This window comes from Epinephelus lanceolatus, chromosome 15 (assembly GCF_041903045.1).
Source record: "Epinephelus lanceolatus isolate andai-2023 chromosome 15, ASM4190304v1, whole genome shotgun sequence".
In the NCBI taxonomy this organism is placed as follows: Eukaryota; Metazoa; Chordata; class Actinopteri; order Perciformes; family Serranidae; genus Epinephelus; species Epinephelus lanceolatus.
In genome coordinates this window covers 14,380,226-14,399,622 of record NC_135748.1, presented here as the reverse complement: position 1 = coordinate 14,399,622, position 19,397 = coordinate 14,380,226, and the positions used below count along the sequence as shown (strand labels likewise).

The 19,397-nt window shown below is 42.2% G+C and overlaps 2 protein-coding genes across 5 annotated transcripts; one reads left to right on the top strand and one right to left on the bottom strand.

The window, feature by feature from the left end:
* Positions 1-1,669: 1,669 nt before the first annotated feature.
* On the bottom strand, positions 1,670-7,926 carry supt7l (SPT7 like, STAGA complex subunit gamma). Of its 2 annotated transcripts, none has more exons than XM_033642188.2 (5): positions 7,812-7,926; positions 6,570-7,051; positions 6,029-6,353; positions 3,985-4,222; positions 1,670-2,291 (listed from the first exon to the last, which is right to left on the bottom strand). In XM_033642188.2, exons 2-5 carry the CDS (start codon positions 7,004-7,006, stop codon positions 1,987-1,989), a joined length of 1,305 nt encoding a protein of 434 aa, XP_033498079.1. In that variant the 5' UTR covers positions 7,007-7,051; positions 7,812-7,926; the 3' UTR covers positions 1,670-1,986. The 2 variants fall into 2 exon arrangements, with proteins under 2 accessions (XP_033498079.1, XP_033498080.1); XM_033642189.2 differs by having other exon boundaries at positions 6,570-7,007; positions 7,812-7,905.
* Positions 7,927-8,125: 199 nt separating this feature from the next.
* slc4a1ap (solute carrier family 4 member 1 adaptor protein) lies at positions 8,126-19,330 on the top strand. 3 transcript variants are annotated; one of them, XM_078174971.1, is made up of 14 exons: positions 8,126-8,965; positions 10,838-11,054; positions 11,248-11,376; positions 11,473-11,533; positions 11,646-11,785; positions 12,509-12,669; positions 14,131-14,200; positions 14,306-14,495; positions 15,495-15,591; positions 15,719-15,980; positions 16,286-16,378; positions 16,799-16,875; positions 16,981-17,050; positions 18,333-19,330. In XM_078174971.1, the coding sequence occupies exons 1-14, from the start codon at positions 8,132-8,134 to the stop codon at positions 18,380-18,382; spliced, it is 2,451 nt and encodes an 816-aa protein (XP_078031097.1). In that variant the 5' UTR covers positions 8,126-8,131; the 3' UTR covers positions 18,383-19,330. The 3 variants fall into 3 exon arrangements, with proteins under 3 accessions (XP_078031097.1, XP_033499366.2, XP_033499367.2); XM_033643475.2 differs by having other exon boundaries at positions 16,790-16,875; XM_033643476.2 differs by lacking the exon at positions 16,286-16,378 and having other exon boundaries at positions 16,790-16,875.
* The last annotated feature ends 67 nt before the right edge of the window (positions 19,331-19,397 follow it).

The following is a 19,397-nucleotide window of genomic DNA, read 5'->3' as shown; positions in this document are numbered from 1 at the left end:
CAATGCAATATTTCTGTTGTTTGGATGATTCTAGAGACTTTCATGATTAAGTAGATATATATATGTCAACAAAAAAATATTATTATAATATGAAAATCACCTTTACTTGTGGGGGTTTGTGGTCACCATGCCCTCAGTAAACTGGGTCAGGAACTCAACAACACCATGTGACAGGAAGTATTTGGAAACTTAATTTTTTTTCTTAATATGATTTTCTAAGGTGTCTACTCACATATCATTGATATACAAAACATGTATAGTATTTAGAAATGTATTTATAAGTGGAAAATGACAAGCATACACTTTGGCAACTATTGTTGCCGGTGGGCTTAAATGGGTTAATAGGCTGTGTTACCTACATTTTAAGGGTCAAATATGTTTTGCAGCTCCAGACAGATTTTTTATTTATTTATTTTGGCCAAAAATGGTTCTTTTTATTGTAAAGGTTGCCAACCCCTGTTCTAAGGTAACGAAACACAACAATGCTATTTGCAGAATTTTCCATTTCTGTCAATATATCCCCTTAAACCCTACACACTGGACCTTTAAAGCACCTTTGTTGACTCACTTTTCAAGAAATAATATGTTGCCCATGTTCCCTCTGTCAAGGAGTATAATTTATGCAGGTACTTATACAAAGAAAAATGGATTCAAATGGTTAAGTGAGTATTTTTGTTTGCCTTTGAGGCTCAGTACAAGGCGTCTATTGCTGCCACATCTGGCACATGATGTAGTTTTGTGCAGCGACTGCAGTTAGGCATGAGGACATTGTTGATGCTGTATTTCTACTGCAACTGTTTCAGAATGAGTCAGAGCAGAAAATAATTCAGGACTCCTTTTAGGTCCAGGGGACATTGCTTACAGTTATAAGCATCAACAATCATAACTCTTGAGGAATGATTTTGTTTTCCAGCTGCTCCAAAGCCCACCTGGGTCACACAGCGTCACAAATCAGACACATTTCTTAAGGTGCGGCACAAAAACTGTGAATCAACAATCAATGCAGCTAAGTGAATACCAATACGTGACCCCATCAGCACTTCCCAGTGGTACAGACAATTACCTACCTCATTGTGAAAACGAAAGAGGCCCACACAAAAGAAAATCACATGTATTCAAACAGGCCTGCTCATTCAGCATGCAGAGTTATGCATGCCGTAATTAATTTGCCATTAAGACCGGATTGATGTCGCCTTCATGATGCAGACAACCAAGCCATAATTGCCTCTGGTGTTGCATTCACAGCTTTGCCTCATTACTGAAACAGATGCTAATTTAGCAGAGCGGCTTCAGGTTGACAGGTGTGTGAAGAGTGTGTGTCGTTCCGCCGTATTGGGCTACATGTAAAGTATGCTGCAGAAGGGAAATGAGGAGTTGAAAATACATCATAATATGCAACAGCATGTTCATGAAGGCAAAAAAAAAAATATTTTCCTTTTTGGTGGAGTGTCTTATAATCGTAATGAATGGCACAGGCGGTAATTGGTATGTGAGGAGAAAGAGACTTAATAGCTTGGGAAAACAAACCACTCTGCTGAATTATTAAGCTGTTTAACTAAATTATTTGCTTTTGGACCACTTAGTTTTTGCTGTTCTTCAATTCATTAGGCTAATTGTAACCCTCATATATTTCCTAAAAACAATTAATAGCTCAAAAGGACAAAACAAATACTTCAAAAGACATTTATTCTTTTGACAATAAACCGCGTTATATATTTAATGGCAACATCTTCAGCTATTTCAAGAGAAACTATACACACTCATAAAAACAAACATGAAAAACTTCTTTTCTTTTTCCATATCAGTTCAGTTCATTGATGACATCATTGTCCCAGTCAGTCTATGCAGTGGCCATGACCTCATCAGCTGCGGATGAGTCCTACACTGTACAGCTGGTGTGTTTCGCCACCTCATTTTTCTGTCAACTGTCACTAACGTCGAAGACTCGCTGGTTGGTCAAAGCGTCTTGCCTCCACAAATCTGGCCTCACATCTTCTTCGCCCGCTTCTTAGGTCTTTGGTTGAAGACGGGCGAGGTGCCCATCAAGGAGTCGGGCGAATGCGAAGCGTAGCTGCCCTCTGATGCCGCGCCTCCGGGAGACGGCACCATGGCTCCTCCTGACTCGCTCATGGTGGACATTGGCCCCCCCTCCTCGAACACATCTCCACCCAAGACGCCGTGGTGATGGTGGTGGTGGTGATGGTGATGGCCAGCGCTCTGGCCCTCCTCGCCATCCTGCGGCTCCATTTTTACTTGTGGCCACAGCGGGGAGTTGTTGGCCCCGCCCCCACCTTAAGAGAGAAAGAAAAATGATACAATCCACTGCATTAAAAGAGTAGCCTGAATATAAAGCCCAGTGTGAATGTTGCCATCTGTATTATTGTGTGGCTCTCAGAATTACAGCCATAACTTTACTAAAATAACAATGAAAGGATAAAAATTTAACACATGCCCTGATCACGTACAGTACAGTTGTTTAGTATAGGTTCACTTCTTTTAGTGGGTGATATCCTACACTGAACTATCAAAACGTAACACCCTGTATTTTCTACAGCAGGATGCCTTGTGTCAACTATAAATCCAGCTTCAGACTCAGTTTTATGGTAGTAATTTCGCTAACTGCAGAGTACCTGCATCTCTACACATGACATAGGTCATGTTTAATGCAGGGCTCAGCAATAAGGATTGCTTGGGGCAATTAAAAAGATTTAGTGTGTCCCTGTACACACACAGTATGTTGAACGTGGTACACCAAATTTCAGGATGTTCTCCTGCATCTGGTGGCATTTTGAGGTATGAAAGTCGGCATGCTTTTCTGGCGATTTCGAGCTACAATCCTTCACACAGCGGAAGATATGTCACATTGAAAGAGCTGCAAACAGATGACAGCTGTCAGAAGCGGCAATGACGGATGATAGAGCATTCAAGTGACTGATGACCAGTCGAATAGACAGTAATAATAATAATAATAATAATAATAATAATAATATTAATAATAATAATAATAATAATAATAATAATAATAATAGGAATATGAATTGTTTAACTAAATTAAATAGTCAAAAAGGACGTAACTGTGAATATAACCATGACAGAAATGCATGGCCTATGTACTTTTACTGCTGTGAATATAACATGTTAGAATCTACAATGCTTGCAGTTATGACTTGACAGTTAAAACTACATACATTACAAAGTAACAACAACAGGGATGTGGCAGATGGCGTTTTGTTTTTTTTCCCACTGTTACAGATACATGAGCAACACAGTCAAAGTTCAAGGCGCAATGTTACAACAAAGTCGTAGGTCCCAGTACATTCTTTGTCAGGGCAGCTGCTGTATGTGCTGGTAGTAAAAGAAAAAGTATGCATTTCGGAACACAGGGAAAGTTTATGAGCTGAAGTGCAAGCAAGCGCTTCAAATATCCTCGTACAGGACTTCAGTTGGGTGACAGTGAAGAATGTGGGTGAAACTCCACATATGTTGTGCTGTTTGCCACAAGTTTGAGAGCAAGGCGGTTAAACAAGGGCGTTTTTGACATTTGACAATTAAGGCTCTAATGTGTAGGATTTCGTGGCATCTAGCAGTGAAGCTGCAGAAATGAAACTTCTCCTGTGTGCCAAGCGTGTAGGACGACGACAGCAGAAATGTGAATGGTGCTATCTAGAGCCATTGTTTGGTTTGTCCTTTCTGGGCTACTGTGGAAGAACACTCCATGGATGAGGATCTGCTCCGTATGAAGATATAAATGACTTTTTCTAAGGTAACGAAAACACAACGATTCCTATTTTCAGGTGATTTTAGACTAATGGAAGAGAGCTTATTAAGCAACTGCCCAGTTACGTATCAAGAAGACTGCAAGCTGCCTGTTAAATGAGACACACTTCACGATACAACAATACAAGCAGCACCTTCACATCAGTGCACAGTAAAGATAGAGGGATGAATGCAGACTACACATTTGAACAAGAACCCTAATCTCACCTGAGGGGTGAGGTGAGTGGTCACCATCCAGGCCTGCAGCCAGCCTCTCGCCGTGGGCCCCGAGGACCCCCATGGGCAGAGCTTGGTCCCCTGAGGCCAGGTCAGCCTCGGGCTCCTCGCTAACAGGGAAAGAGATGTCACTCATGGGCTCCTCCTTGATCCTCGGGGGCTTGGAGTCCTCCAGAGCCTTCTCTGGGTTCACCAGTCGCTCATATTCCTCCGACAGATCCTTACTCACCTGGAAGAGAAAAATCTTTGTTAGTCCAATTTTACTGTTGGAGGTTTGTAGATAAATAAATGTAAGATCTGAGCCTAGATTATCTCGTATTTTAAGTTCAATGGCAACCACATTATTCTTTTCTAGGATCACATCTAACGTGTCACATCAGGTCAGATGTGGAAAAAGTCTGCATGAATAATAACCAACACATAATTTATTGATCACAGACACAAAGGATCAGCGCTACTTTCTGCTCTCTACAGAACTCCTCAGTTGTATATCTTTAGAAGTCATGTTGGCAACTGAAGACAGTGAATCTCTCAGTTTGGTTTCTGTCTCACTTTGAAGCAGCTTGCACACAAGTTGCCATACGGTCCATTGTTCTCACTCGCACAAAGTTCTTTATGCTTTCGGAGATGATTCAGCGTTGTTGTGCTGAAGCCATGGGAGCGTGCAAATGTTTTTTCAGCACTGTGCCCAGTGGGATTATTTTTTCATTATTATTTAATCTGCTGACTAGTTTTCCAATGTATTGCTTGTTGTTGCTGTATTGCCTACAGAATGTTCTAATATAGTGGGAAATGATCAGAATTTGAATAGTTTTTCAGAGCCTGTGGTGACATCTTCCACTGTTTTCCCCATGACATTGGTTAGCGAAGGTGGGACACACCATGGTCACTTTTTTTCCCCTCTCTCACTGACTGCTGGAGCTATTTGCCTTTCCAAACTAAGCTGCTCTGATTAATTAGTGTTATGCAAATGTAAAATGTAACTGCTCAGCTCAGTCTCATTATCATTATTAAAAGTTTAAACGGTCAGCTTAATCATTAATGCTACACCTGTACGTTGCTGTGTGATGTGTCACCACTCATTTTTCCTGAAATTTAAGTAGCCTAGGTTTTTATCTTAGTCTGGTGTGTCCAAAACCCCAAAATATTCAGTTTACAATTATAAAAATGACTGAGAAAGCAGATCATCTTCGTACTGGAGAAGCTGGGAATACAGATTGCTAGATGTTTCGCTTGATAAATGAAACAAATAATTGATCATTTAAATTGCTGAGAATGATTTTTCTGTAAACAAACTCTTTAAACAATTAATCATTTCAGCACTTAACCAATGACAGAGAAAATGAAGACCCTCTGCTGCTGGTCTACGCCAGAGCTTCTGCTCTACACACAAATTGCTTCGTGATGCAAAGCAGTTTTCAAAAAATATCAACCAAATTGCAAAAAGTTAAGTTGTAAGTGTGAAACTGTGAAAATTTGAGAAACACAATTTGGTTTTATGTTGTCATGTTGTCACTGCTGTTACACTGATTGTCTGCATGACAACAGTTTTGTATAATTGCCTGCTTTGTACATGTCCTACTTAGCAAGCATGATGTTGCCTTATGTCTGTCAGCTCTTCATCCTGTTTAGCTGTTCATGTTTTACTTTCTCTGGCTCTAATTTAAAATGCTGTGTGCGTTTTTTTGTTGTTTCATCAGCCAATTTAACATCTGGCCGAGGGACAACAGTTGAAAAGGATAACACTGGCACACACACAGTGATGCTGATCGATGTGTTTTGTTCCTGAGAATAAATGAATAAAAAATAAATAGAAGTGGGGCTTACAGATAAAATCTTTTATCACAGTCTATGCAATTTTTTTATCATGATATCTTACTTACATGTGATACATTTTCTAGAAGATCAAATAATGTGTCATTTATGAATAATTAAAAAACTATGCCAAAATCATATAGAGTTTAAAAAATTGTATATCATCTTACAGAATAATTTGTCAAATAGCACAACCCTACAAACCCACTGCCAGCCTCACCTGCAGCATGTAGCTGTGATAGTCCTTGATCCGCACTTGCCAGAAGCGCTGCAGGGCCAGCACGCTGCCAATGCCCACCTCATGGAACACTTGCTCCACCACGTCTGGGAAGGGACTTGCTCCAAGCCGAGCTTCCCGGTCCACCGCCACTCGCAGCATGCGGGAGAGGCGCAGGTAATGCTCATGGACCAGGTCGGTCAGAGTCTCCAGCACGCTCTCCTGGGCTGACTCAAAGCCGGCGTGAGCCAAGATGGTGGCCACTGACTGATAGAGGAGCTGTCTGCAAGAGTGCCAAGTCAGCTCTGTGACAGGCTCGCCTTTACCCCTTATGATGGAAAAACCAGAGGAGATAAAAGGAGATTAATGATGACTGGTTGCTCAATTGACTCAGATAACATCTGCGAAATGCAGATATGTAAAAGAAGTTAATATAAAGTCTGAGTGACTGATGAGCCTGCAATTTAGATGCTTTACCGGATATGAACACATTCAATCACAAAGACAGGAGTACTGCATCTCAGCAACACAAATGAGAACTTACTTATAGAAGTCACTTTCAGGGTCACTGTGGCGGAGCAGGAAGGGCTGCCGCGGGGCTTTGCTGTCCGCAGGTAGTAAGTCATCTGGCATGGCAGGTGGGGTAGGAGGACGCAAAGGCAGGTTGGTATCAGCCTCCTCCAGCCTGCTGCCACCCTCAGAGGATGCTGAGCTCTGACCCTGAGCCTGGGCTTGGGCTGCTGACAAAAGGCCACGGAGGCGGCGTGCATGCTGACACAGCTGCACTGTGTGGATGGTGAGGCTGCACGGCTCTGAGGGGATGTCCAACATCGTGGTGGGCCGCGGACGCTGGGCTGAGGGCTGGTGCAGGGGAGGGTCCTGCATCTCCACTGAGCGAAACTCACGTTGGAGCAAGTCAAAGGAGCTGCGACTGGGAGGAGCCCCTGCAGGCCCAGGGATCTCACCCCAGTAACGCATCATGCTGAGTGATCAAAGACACAAGCCAGATTCAAACTCGGATTGAATCTGAAAATTTGGAAAGGTGGAGAAGTTGGAGTGACCATTGAAATCAAAATATCATCAGATTAAATAAACAAATAAAACTTTAACAATAGCATCGATTCAGATTTTTACACACCACATTCACTAGGCTTTAATCAGTTTATGACTGTCTTCGGCTTTTTAGGAATAGTTAAGAAGGTAACGTTTTTAGCTGATACACAGTAGAAGATCACCCCAAACTTTACTCAATAACTGTGAAATGTATTACTGATTGCATGGTGGCAAACGTGCACAACTCGTAGACAATATTGTAAGCAATGTTGCAAAAATGTACATGTCTTCTGGTTATTTCGGCATAGATGTGGCCAAAAGACAACATGTTTCAAAGAAAATACTGGCAATTTTAATCGGATTGCACTGCCTTTATGATGGAAAAAGATACTGGGAGGTAATGCAAAATTAATGGTTAAAAAAGTATCGGACAACGCAGTTAGGCACACTTTAATCAATGCCGAATTGAAAAGTAATGTGCATTGATTCTTGTACGCTCTGAAGTCAATGTTTAACAGGTATATGTGTTTGCCGGATAGCAAGACAACGCAAAATGTCAGGTGTCTGACTGGAGTTTCGCACAGCATGAACATACAAGAAAGAACGCATTAGCGAAGAGTTTATTCACGGAGGAGCAACGACTAAGCTAAATGCTAGCTAGGTTAGTGCGTAGCACGGATGTTTAGCTAGTTAAACTATTCATTTATAATTTGCAACAACAATAACAACTCACGTTACACAGGGGTGAATAAAACATCTGCGGATATTTTAAACCAGCGGCCCTTGCATCTTTGGAGGAAGTTGCACCGGAACTAAGCATTTTCGTCCTTGCTGCTAAAAACCCGGTTGAACAGCTGAACAAAATATTTAGTTCCGCTACAAACCATTTATTTTGATTAGTATGAAATTGAAGGTCTCGTTAAAATACAATTTAGTAGCCATGCAAAACATTTGAACGCCTTTCTTCCCATATACATTATTTATTGGTGGTTTTGGGGAGTTTTATAGAGGCTTTGAAAAACCGGGCAGAATTAACAGTCGCACCAAATAAACATGGCCGCCTCCCCGCCGTCAGATGTGTGTGTGAAAATAACGGATGAACAAATGGATTCTGCGATGGAAACGGGTGAGTGCTCGGCCACAGAAAACGGAGGAGAACCCGAAAAGAAAGAATTACAGAAAACTGAACCGGAAACAGAGGACACTTTTAAAAAACCGACTCTTTTCGCGGCGCCTTCCCTCACCAGCAAACGCAGTAACGTCTCTGCTCCGTCCAAACCAGCAGCAGCCGAGACAAAACATGTGAAAGAAAATAACGAAGCTGAAGTTGTACACACTGCTAGCGAAACTACTTCTGGGCTTGTTACTGAAAGCAAGACCACCGAAAAAGGCCAAGATGAGGACAAGCCGGAAAGAGTTCAAGACAAGAATGTGGCTCCTGTCAAAACCAAGCCAGAGGCTAAACCCAGGGTGCTCCCCACTAAAGGACCCCCAGCTGGTAAATTCCCCCCTATCCCATACACAGAGCCGCCCTGGGGTGGCACGGCTCCAGACGTCCCATATGCGCTGGAGATCCTTAAAAACGGCGCCATCGTGGACACGGTGCCCCTCACACAGAAAAGTTACATCGTGGTCGGACGTTTACCTGTGTGTGACGTCTCTCTGGAGCATCCCTCGATCTCCAGGTACCATGCAGTGCTTCAGTACCGCAGAGAGGCTGGAGAGGGAGGCTCTGTGGGCGAGGACAGAGGGTTTTACATCCATGACCTGGGCAGCACACACGGCACTGTGGTCAACAAGAACAAGATCCCCCCGAAGACCTACATCAGGCTCCGTGTGGGACATGTCTTAAAGTTTGGTGGGAGCACGAGGCTTTTTATCTTGCAGGTAAATCATGACGTGGAGCCCCCTAAATATATTTAATATATTAACATGAATATATGAAGGATAACACTGACAGCTTCAGTAACATGCATGCCAGCTATCAAACTAAGCATACATTTTCTATTTATAAATTATATTTAGAGCTGTTTGCTATCATTATAATTATTTTATCATTTTTAATTTTTTGCCACATACACAGACACAACAAACTATACAAGAACTAAATAAATTTGCAAAATTAATAGAATAAACCCCACTCAGATTTAGGGGTGCACAGTAATATCGGAAATGAAATCATGCCCATGCACGTTTGTCAGCTAACGTTGTTACAACCTGTTACTAACCTAACCTGTTACATTGAGCGATAGGCCTACACTAGAAGGATGCAGTCGAAAACATAGCTAGATTATCATACCCTGTGTGTAACTAATTACGTGCCTTACCCTTATTGATCCCGTAGTTGAAATTGTCTGGGAGCAGGAGCACGGATGCAAAATACATCCATGAGCAGGAGTCACCATGGATGCAGGGGTCACTTGCAGGTGCCAGGTGGGAGCTTCTCGCGAGAGTTTGAAGTATCTCATCTCCTCGTTCAGGAAAAAAATTACCACGAAAAACAGGGGAAGAATTACTCAGAAAAACAGAAAAAATAAATAAATTACTCCAAAAAACAGGGCTTTTTTTATTTGTCAAGTGAATGCACTACGCTTCCGTAATTAATAACGTCAATCTTTAGCATAATTTTGCCATTTTCTCAGCCTGCTATCGCTTCTGACATTCTGATGGGAACGTTAAAAGATTTGCAGGTATTTGGTAAATGAAAACTTCGAACAACGATACAGTACCTTGAAAAAACATTTTCGAAACCACTGAGAAAAGATTAAAATTTAGGGCATACAAATTTAAAAAAAAATAAAAAATTGAAAGATATATTTAAGAAGGGTATAACATGACAACAAGGACTTTTTTTTGTTGGTTAGCAGCAGAGGACAACAAAATGACTTTGATGCAAACATTAACAATAAGAGAGAGCAAGAATACTCCAGAAAATGAGTATTAAACAGATTTAAAGAGTCAGAATCAGTATGTATCCATAAAACTATACTTTAGACAGCACAACTCAAAACTACTAATGAAAACTTGGTGGTGCTACAGTAAATGCTAGACTTTTTTTTTTTTTTTTTTTTTTTTTTGATGACCAGTGTAGCTGTTAATATTCCAGAATTCTGGCCATACGTAACTACTACCTGACATATGTTTTAAAAGCCATACGATACATTTAAACAGCAATAATACACAAACACAGTGATCCTCTTTGCATTCCAACCCTGTCAAATTAAATAACTTGAAAATAAGATGAAGAAGAAGCACTCTGCTGAACAGAGTGACCAATCAGAGAAGATGAGTGAAAAGGACTCTGTAAAGGAGGTGCCAAGCGTCACCGTTAAGTTTTTGATGATAACATCCAGGGAATCACATAGCCTGCTATCCACTGTTTGGCTAGCCATGATGGAATAAAGCACATATCTGGTCTGATCTACAAGGAGACCTGCGCTGTGTTGAATGTCTTCCTGGAGAATGTGATCCCTGATGCACTGATGTTACCGTCCTCCTAGGTGGCTTCTAACACAACACAAACAGTCTGATGACAACTTCAAAAACCACGTGAAATCTAGTTTAAATCAGGAAGCTCACAGTCCAGTCAGATGGATTCATTCTGAAAACTAGCAAGTCTGCTGCTTCAGTTTTGATCCTTTAAAAAAGCCCATCATGTGTCAGGCTACAAGATAAGATTGCGTATGTCTTTATTGTATATGTTTATAGGAGTGCTTAACTCAATAGGTGGAGTTCTCTTCCCTTTTCCTCCTCCCACAGGGTCCAGAATTTGATGAAGAGGAGGAGTCTGAGCTAACAGTGACAGAGCTGAGGGAGAAAGCCCGAAAACAGAGGGAAGAGCTGGAGAAGAGGATGATGGGAGACGGTTCTGATGATGATGATGATGAGGGGGAGAAGGAGGGGGACGAGCAAGGCGAAAGCAACAAGGGCCGGAGCAAACTGTCAAACGAAGACTCGGGCTGCTCGTGGGGAATGGGTGAGCTTTTCTTCTGGTTGCAGGATTATGCTACAGAACGTTACGTATCATCTGTGTTGACATATTGCTGTGTTGTCATCTTGAGTGAGCTGGTGCTGACTTGCTCTTAAGGTGAGTGACTAAAGAGGCACGTTAATCCTTTTGTCCTCTCCTTCCCTTTCATTCCATCTGTCTCCATGAATCCACGGTGCAGCTGAGGAGGCGGTTCCAGAGGAAGACGAGAATGAGGAAAACCCTTTTTCTACAGAGTTCCATGAGGACCAGGAAGCTGCGTACCTAAAAGACCCAAAGAAGGCTTTGCAGGGCTTCTATGACAGGGAAGGTGAGAAGACTTATTGTTAATCCACAGATGTCTGCTTCTCCTGTTTTTGTACTTGTACTTGTGTTTATTGAATTTCTCGACTTCTTTCTCGACTAGGAGAGGAGCTGGAGTTTGAGTATGAAGACAAAAGCCATGGCAGCTGGCTCTGCAGAATAAAGTGAGTGACGGGAAACCCCTGATTTATGATGGTACAGTTTATGTGTCCTTGCTGTCAGAAAGGTTGTTACGTGTGTATAAAGTCACACAGTTCATGTTGATGTTTGTGTCAGGCTTCCGGTGGATGATGCCACGGGCCGGCAGCTGGTTGCTGAGGTGACCCACACGGGGAAGAAGAAGGAAGCAGCCATCCAGTGCTGCCTGGAGGCTTGTCGGATGCTGGAAGCCAGAGGGCTGCTCCGCCAGGAAGCAGGTATGAAGAGTGTTGTGCACAGTCACACTTCACAAGAGTTGGCTCAACGTTCAGGTCACACAGATTAAAATGGACAAGTTTAGGTGCATTTTTTCAGTTTTTTTTTAACTGAAACAAAATCTTGTGATCATCACTGACTCGCAGATATTTCCCAAGACTGGTCGAAAGCTTTAACTTGATGCATTGTTTCAAATTTGTTGCCCATGTAGCTGATGTTCTGACTTCTTTTCTGAGACCTGGCGTTTTACAATTTGCATAAAAATGTGAGATTTTTTTCCCCACTGGAGACTGTACTATATTCCAGATATTCATATGAACTGGCTTCCACAGCACCAATAGATGCATTTTATGAATTGCCAGTTGTACTAGCTATGCTGATGTTTTGTTGAAGTCTGTTTCCCCGTTGAATAGTGTTTACTTTCTGTAAAAATGCCTAGCACCCCCCCCACCCTCATATCGACGGCGAAACAGTCTTCAACACAACACCAGCGTGCTGGGTGTAGTAAATATTTGGGTGCCATAAAATACAGTGCCTGAGCATCGTTAACTGTTTTAAGAGTGTTCATTAGTTGCAAATGAATATGTTTAGGTCACCATTTACCAAAAACATGAGCATATCCAATGCAGAACCCTGGGTATGAGCTCTGAAAGTAAAATTCTGAACCATCATCTGGGGGTTATAGCTTGTACTTATGTTTTTCCTGTGTTGCATCATATCTCCAGTGTCCCGCAAGCGCAAGAAGAAGAACTGGGAAGATGAGGACTACTACGACAGTGATGACGACACCTTCCTGGATCGAACCGGCACAGTGGAGAGGAAGAGGCAGGAGAGAATGAAAAAGGCGGGAAAGGTTGAGGAGCGGCCAGAGACCTATGAATCATTGGTAATGATCTGCTCGTGTTGCTACACACCACTGGGGAATTTGACAACATTCTGATTCACTACATCTTTAATCACCACCTTTGTGATAATTAATTTGGCCTTACTTTGTGTTCAGCATGATGCTCCAGCATAATGTCATTGTTCTGTGGATTCACAAAGGTTTGATTCACAGATGAGAAACTAAAAGAAACTAAACACATATCATCAGTGTAACGTATGACATCTGATGATGAACAAGACTTGTGTCTTCCACACAGTGGAAGACTTTGAAAAGATTTTAAAAGACTGAAGTCTGATCTCTCGGGGTCACTATTTGCAAGACTTCAACTAGATTGCTTTTGAGATTATTTCCCATCCTGCTCCTGGTGGAAAATAATATGCCAAACTCCCTTTAAGAAATACAACATACTAACAATTCCCTAAGTGTTCGCAAAAACACATAATTCTAAACTCTACAGTTTGGATTTTGTTGCCTCAACTTGCTACCTCTGTTGGTTAGCTGGGCTAATATAGTGGGAGGAGAGTGTGGGAATGAGAGGGGAATTGTTTCAAAACTGAAGATTTCTTATAAAATAAGTGCTTGCAAACAAACCAATTTAAACTTTCCACAGCTCCACCAGTTTATCCTGCTGTTCCACAGTACAAGAGAAGCGAGACATGTTCTTGCATTTCCCCAGAGTCCCCTCCATGTTTACTGTCTTCCTGGTTTGCTGCTTCTTGCTTAGTGCTGGAGAGAGCTAGTAAATTGTGGTAGCATGCTAACAGTCGCATATTGGCACTTAACACAAAGTACAGGGAATTCTGATGGGACTGTCATGAGTTTTGCAGGTATGTGGTCATTAAGCAAAGAAGTGGACATGTTAAAAATTTGACCTGGTTATGGCGTTAAATGGAAAGTTAAAGGATCACCGAAGTTTTAACAGTTTAGAGGGAAAAACGCAAATGTCCAAACCTAATCTCTAATCCATCCAATAACTATTGACATGTTTCGGTGTGGTGATTGACTAATACACTTCCATCCATAGAACCATGCCACTACAACATGGCTACAAAGCGTGCTGCTAAAGGTGCCATCTGTTTCTGGTTGATATTTGGAACAAGGTAATGAAATCCTCTACAGAGCAGAACGTGTAGCAACATCAACGGATTCTGTTCTTTTACTCCCACATCTGTAAATGTTGACTTCAAGTAGCTGTTTTTTTCCTTTGCTGGAGTATTTATATAAAACCACAAACCACACAAGAGGTGCCTGCGTCTCCTCTCTGTCAGAATAATGGTAATACATAAATATATAAATGTAGGTGCTCCCTGTCTGCTCATGGGAGCTGCTGTTTGTACTGGAAATAATATAAAACTCTCTTCACCTCGGAAACAACCCTATACTGTAAACTGCACTTGCTCTATAGTGCTGAGCACACTGTATGTTTCTGTGGTAACATACATGTATTTGATTTTCATGTAGGTGGCCAAACTGTCAGAGGTGGAGAAGGAGCTGGCAGACACTCAGAAAAAGCTCAGCGGTGGTAGAGGAGGTGAGTCATGATCGCCTGGGTGTTCACTGTGCACTGGACAGATGCCGCACTACCTACAGATGCCTGTTCTCCTCATGTTATTGTACGTTTCATCCCTCCTTTCAGACTTCCCCGGCTCTTCCACCGAGGACCCCCTGGATGCTTTCATGACCGCAGTGCGAAGTGAGGCAGCGATGGACGCCGTGGAGCGCAGGAAGCTTCACGTGCACGTGGCAGACTTGCGCAAAGATGCTCAGAGGCTCCGAAAACTGGTGGAACTCACACGGCCTGCACAGATGCCCTCGCTGCTGCCGAGGTTAGACACGGTGCTGCGTTCAAGAAGGGGTCACTCTGGTAGTTTTAGGACAGGGGTCAGCAACCTTAACTGTCATTTTTGATCGTAAATAATGATAAAAAATCTTCCTGGGGCCACAAAACATATTTGAGCCTTATGGTAACACTGCGTATTAAGTCTCAGTACTTCCTGAGTACGTCCGACTGGGAACTGACCTAAAACTGAAACTTAGCTATGCTCTCTTCAAAGCCAGACTCCACTGACAAAAACAGTAATTTTACCTCGCTGACCAGAGGGGCTGCTGGTCTAACACAGCCTCAATCTGATAGTTTGTTGGTGTTATTGTGTGACTTTGATGAATCCAAACTAACCCTTATACACACCAAAGTCACACAATATCACAAACAAACTAACAACTAACTGACCAAGGCAGTGATAGACAAACAGCTCCTGTGTTCAGCAAGGTAAAATTACTATATTTGTAAATGAGGTCTGGCTTTGAAGAGAGCATAGGTAAGTTTTAGTTTAAGTTCAGTTCCCAGTCAGACAGGGCGGTCTGTTTGGGACATACTGAGCATACAACTGGATAAATGACACTTGCATTATACTGCACGAGTTGTGTGAGAGTTTGTAAGGAAACGTTTTGATATGGTTTTGCTGTTGTTTAACATGGACCCCTATGACTTCAATTCAAGAGGAATTTTTCCAGCTTCTTGATTCCTTGTTTTAACAGAGGCATATAAGAAAAACTATGTTTTCTTTAAAAAATCAACATAACACAGGGTGAGTAACTGATAGGCAAATGTTGATTTTTAAGGGCGAAGTATTCCTTTAAGCAAATATACTGAAACATCAGCAAGTTTCCATGTAGATTATGTGAACGACAAGTATGGGAATAGGTTTTACATCTTTTTGTCAGGAGATAATGTGATCAAATTAATGGAAAAGGCTTTTATTCCAGTACACATATCAGGCTACATTTAAATACTTAGCATATTTTGATGTGTTTTGGTGTGATAGTGGTAGCTCGGAGGCAGCGAAGCCTAAAAAAGTCTTACCACTGTTTGGAGCCATGAAGGGAGGAAGCAAATTCAAACTGAAGACTGGTACCATTGGGGTAGGTGTTATTTGTCATGTCATAATTTAGTCTAATTACCTGACTCTTTCATTCCTCTGAAAACATATTTCCTTACTGTCTTCTGCTCAGCATCTTTCTTCTATTGATGTGTTCTTCTCTCTTGTAGAAGTTGCCTCCAAAGCGCCCCAACTTGCCCGCCGAGCTCTTCAACATGAAAGAACTTCCACCCAGTGGAGAAGAGGAGGAAGACGAGGAGGAGGAGGAGGAGGAGGAGGAGGCAGAGAGAAATGAGGATAATGACGATAAAGAGTGCGCAGCCATTACTGAGACTGATGTCGACACTGAGGAGTCCAGTGCAGCCATGTCTCAAGAGAGCTCCCCCTTGGGGCGGCAAAGACAGCAGGCAGCAATGTCCCAGGAGCCGAGAGGTAAGAAGTCATCACAACTGGAGGAAGGTTTTCTGAAGCTGACATTAATAAGGAAGAAAGGGAGGAAAACATGCCTTCTGTTTCTTGGTTTTCTGAGATCGTCATAGCATGTTCATTAGTTGTATTGTTAATTTCTTGTGCCACTGGGTGGCAGTAGATCTGTAATATACACACAAGCACACTGTTGTCTTTGTATCATCCATACACAGAGTTATATAAGGAGAAATGACAAATGATTTGTTTTTGTAGATCAGTGCATATCCTAATGATCACACTTTGTTTTTGTCCATATGACCTTATATTAGAGCACAAACAGAGGAGAGTTGAGGAGTGTGCTGAAGCAGTGGAGCAGGTTCCTCAGCGCAGCAACAACAAGGCTGCAGCCCCATCAAGTCCAGGTGGCTACTGTGTTTTATTGGTTCCATATTAGGCATTTTACACTGTATAAATTATCCTTGGGACTAGCAGAGATACCCTCACTCATATGAAGCCAGGATAAATCACACGCAAGACTTAAAATGCTATTTTTGTGGAGGCTTTATTGTCTTTACAATTTATTGTTTCTCATCTGTGAAATAAAGTTAATAAAAGCTTTGTTTCCACTGAGGGAAATGGTTTCAGCTTACAAAGATAGACCGGTCTGTGTAGCTGCGACGTGTAGTTACATTTTTGGGGAGGTGCATGTCAGGCTGTGGCGTGGGGTATGTGGTCAATTCGATGCAGATGTATAAATCCCGCTTCAGTCATTATTTCATCACACTGGCAGAACTGGGCTTCCGTACTAATGCACTATACCTATGTCTTCATAGAGTCCAAAGCAGGAGGCGACAAAGAGTCAGAAGCAGAGCCCAGACCCAGAAAGAATGTGAAGAAGAAAGTGATGGGCCCCAGCAGGGTAGGACCACACACACACACACACACACACACACACACACACACACAATTCTAGATACAGAAAAGTGTGACATTGATTGAATTTCCTTATGATCTGCTTCCACAGCCACCAGGGCAGCTTTCTGCACAGTATCCAGAAGACGACCCTGATTACTGTGTCTGGGTGCCTCCTTCAGGTATGACTATTCATAACTAACTCTAACTCATGACTATTTGCACTAGACTCCGCCACATATTGACCAATTGACCATGTCTTTATGTCATAGTCAATCTTATCAAGCAAGCAGTGTCTTAACCATGTCACCATTCTTATAAGTGAGATATAAGCTCATGTCTAAATCTGTAGACCTTTGCTTGACTGAGGGTCAAGAGTTCAAATAAGAGCAGTATTTGAAATTCAGATATGAAAAAAGCAGATACCCAGGATGACTTGGTGCGAGACCAGTGCCATTCTATTTTCTGCATCCGTATTTGTTGACACTGACAGGCTTGTACGTCCCTGGCCTACTGAGCACAGGAATGGTGGGAGGAATGCATTTTTTTCAAGGACGTGATGAGAGGAAGTAAACAGGCTTTCATGGTCCATTTGTCCAGTTGAAATTGCAGCAACATTTTCATTGTTAGCTGAGGAATGCAGATTAAAGTCACGTAAAAAGGATAAGATAAGCTTAAATAAAAACAAACTTTGAAACAGCTGCCAAACTCAGCTTAAAGTTAGGGTCAGTACTAATTGCACTACGTCATTTTAGGGTTGTAATTGGTTTGATGATTGCATACAAGTCAGCAATTAGGAAGCTGGGCTACAGGTCAGTTGGGTGAATTTGTTCTTGTGAGCAGCGGCGGATTATCAGACAGTGGGGTCAATGGGCACACACCAAAAGGCCCCCAATGTGTCCTACGTAGGAGCAAAACACAGACGTAGTTGTTTAGCCTTTTTTGTGTGTTGTTGTTTTGGATTTGGATCTTGAGATAATTGTGTGTCTCTTTGAGATAATTGTGTGTCTCTTTGAGTTAATTTTGTGTCTTTTTTGGTTGTTTTGTGTCTTTGAGATAATTTTGGCATTTTTGGGTTCTTTGTGTCTCTTTGTGGTTATTTTGTCTTTTTTTGGTTGTTTTTTGTTTCTTTGTGGTTGTTCTGCCCCTGTTAGTAGTTATTTTGTGTGTTGTTGCAGTTCCTCTGCATCTCTTTGTCTACATTTTTAAATCTCTTCCTGGTCAATACATGTTAATCTCAGCGACATTTTGCAGGCGAGGGCCAGCAGGCCCCCCTTACACTTTGGGCCCCTCGGCCTGTGCCCATTAAGCCCATTCAGTAATCCCTCAGTGCATTTGGGACATCCCAAGCATCTTATTTCATTTTGTATTGTTTTTCCTTTCTTTGAACATGTCATACATCATGAATTGGTATGTAAATGTGAATCCTTCTGGTGCTAACTCCAGCTTTTTCTTCACTTGTAGGTCAGACTGGAGATGGCCGCACACACCTAAATGACAAGTACGGCTACTGAGGGAAACAGAAGAGAGGGAGCTCTTGTGTTACCACTCCAGCAGCTTTTATACTGCAGATAATACCTGCAACACAAAGCCTCCAGTCTCCTTAGCTCTGACCATTTTAACCCTCTCTACCCATCCCAGTCCCTGTGTGCACTTCAGCCTGAAAATATGGGAGCCTGCAGCAGATCAGGGGCTCACAGAGGGATAATACTGCACCTTTTATTATCTTTTGGGGATATTTGCATTCTCAGACTGCCATAAACAAAATGCACACTACTTCAATTCACATTAAACTGGCAAGCTAAGGGAGCAGACACTGGGCAGTCAGCCTGCTGGCAGTTTTTACCCATGACAATAATAGAGAGCGGTAGCACTTGAATTTTGTTCTTTTATTTGAATTCTATATATCATCCAAGCAGAAAATAGAAAGGGACAGAGCAGGGAGCGGTAACTGATCTGAATTCAGCTTTCTGGTCTTTGGCTGCTCCTCTTGCAGTTAAATCCACCTGACATCCAATCTGTATCCCTCCCCTATTTGGCTTCAGTCGATCGCTGGCATAACCTTTTTTCTTTTCCAAAGGAGAGTGTGTGGCAGGGAGGGAGAAAGAGGGAGAGCATTGAAGCAGCTTTTCTGACCATCTGGACACTCGGATGGCTTACTGGATGAAACGCAAGCTGATAATGACTCAAGCTTAGTGGAGTGTGCGTCCGTGTCTACACCGACACACACATACACACATAGCCCAACCTTCTCAAAGTTCTCTTTTTAACAAGATTGTCTTTATGAGTGAGTCAGCTATTGGTGTGTTTGCCTAGAGCAGGATTCCTCGCTCTGTGAAATCCCACTCAGTGCTGTTGTGTTGGTTTACTGCCATACTCTCCACCCTCTTTCCTGTCGTCTTTTCTCAAAAGACAAAGTTAAGAAACTGTATTTTGTTATATAAATGTATAATAAAAGTGTCTGTAAATAACCTACGAGTGAAACTTTTTACACACTTCACATATACCCTCGTTTTTCACGCTCTCCTA

Excerpts from the sequence above, each read along its gene's own strand:
- supt7l (XM_033642188.2), bottom strand. The coding sequence starts at position 7,006 with ATGATGCGTTACTGGGGTGAGATCCCTGGGCCTGCAGGGGCTCCTCCC. Across the intron at positions 6,354-6,569 it reads CCTGAAAGTGACTTCTATAA|GGGTAAAGGCGAGCCTGTCA; the intron begins GTAAGTTCTCAT and ends TTCCATCATAAG. Across the intron at positions 4,223-6,028 it reads ATCACAGCTACATGCTGCAG|GTGAGTAAGGATCTGTCGGA; the intron begins GTGAGGCTGGCA and ends TTTCTCTTCCAG.
- slc4a1ap (XM_033643475.2), top strand. The coding sequence starts at position 8,132 with ATGGCCGCCTCCCCGCCGTCAGATGTGTGTGTGAAAATAACGGATGAA. Across the intron at positions 11,377-11,472 it reads GGGCTTCTATGACAGGGAAG|GAGAGGAGCTGGAGTTTGAG; the intron begins GTGAGAAGACTT and ends TTTCTCGACTAG. Across the intron at positions 15,592-15,718 it reads TGAAGACTGGTACCATTGGG|AAGTTGCCTCCAAAGCGCCC; the intron begins GTAGGTGTTATT and ends TCTCTCTTGTAG.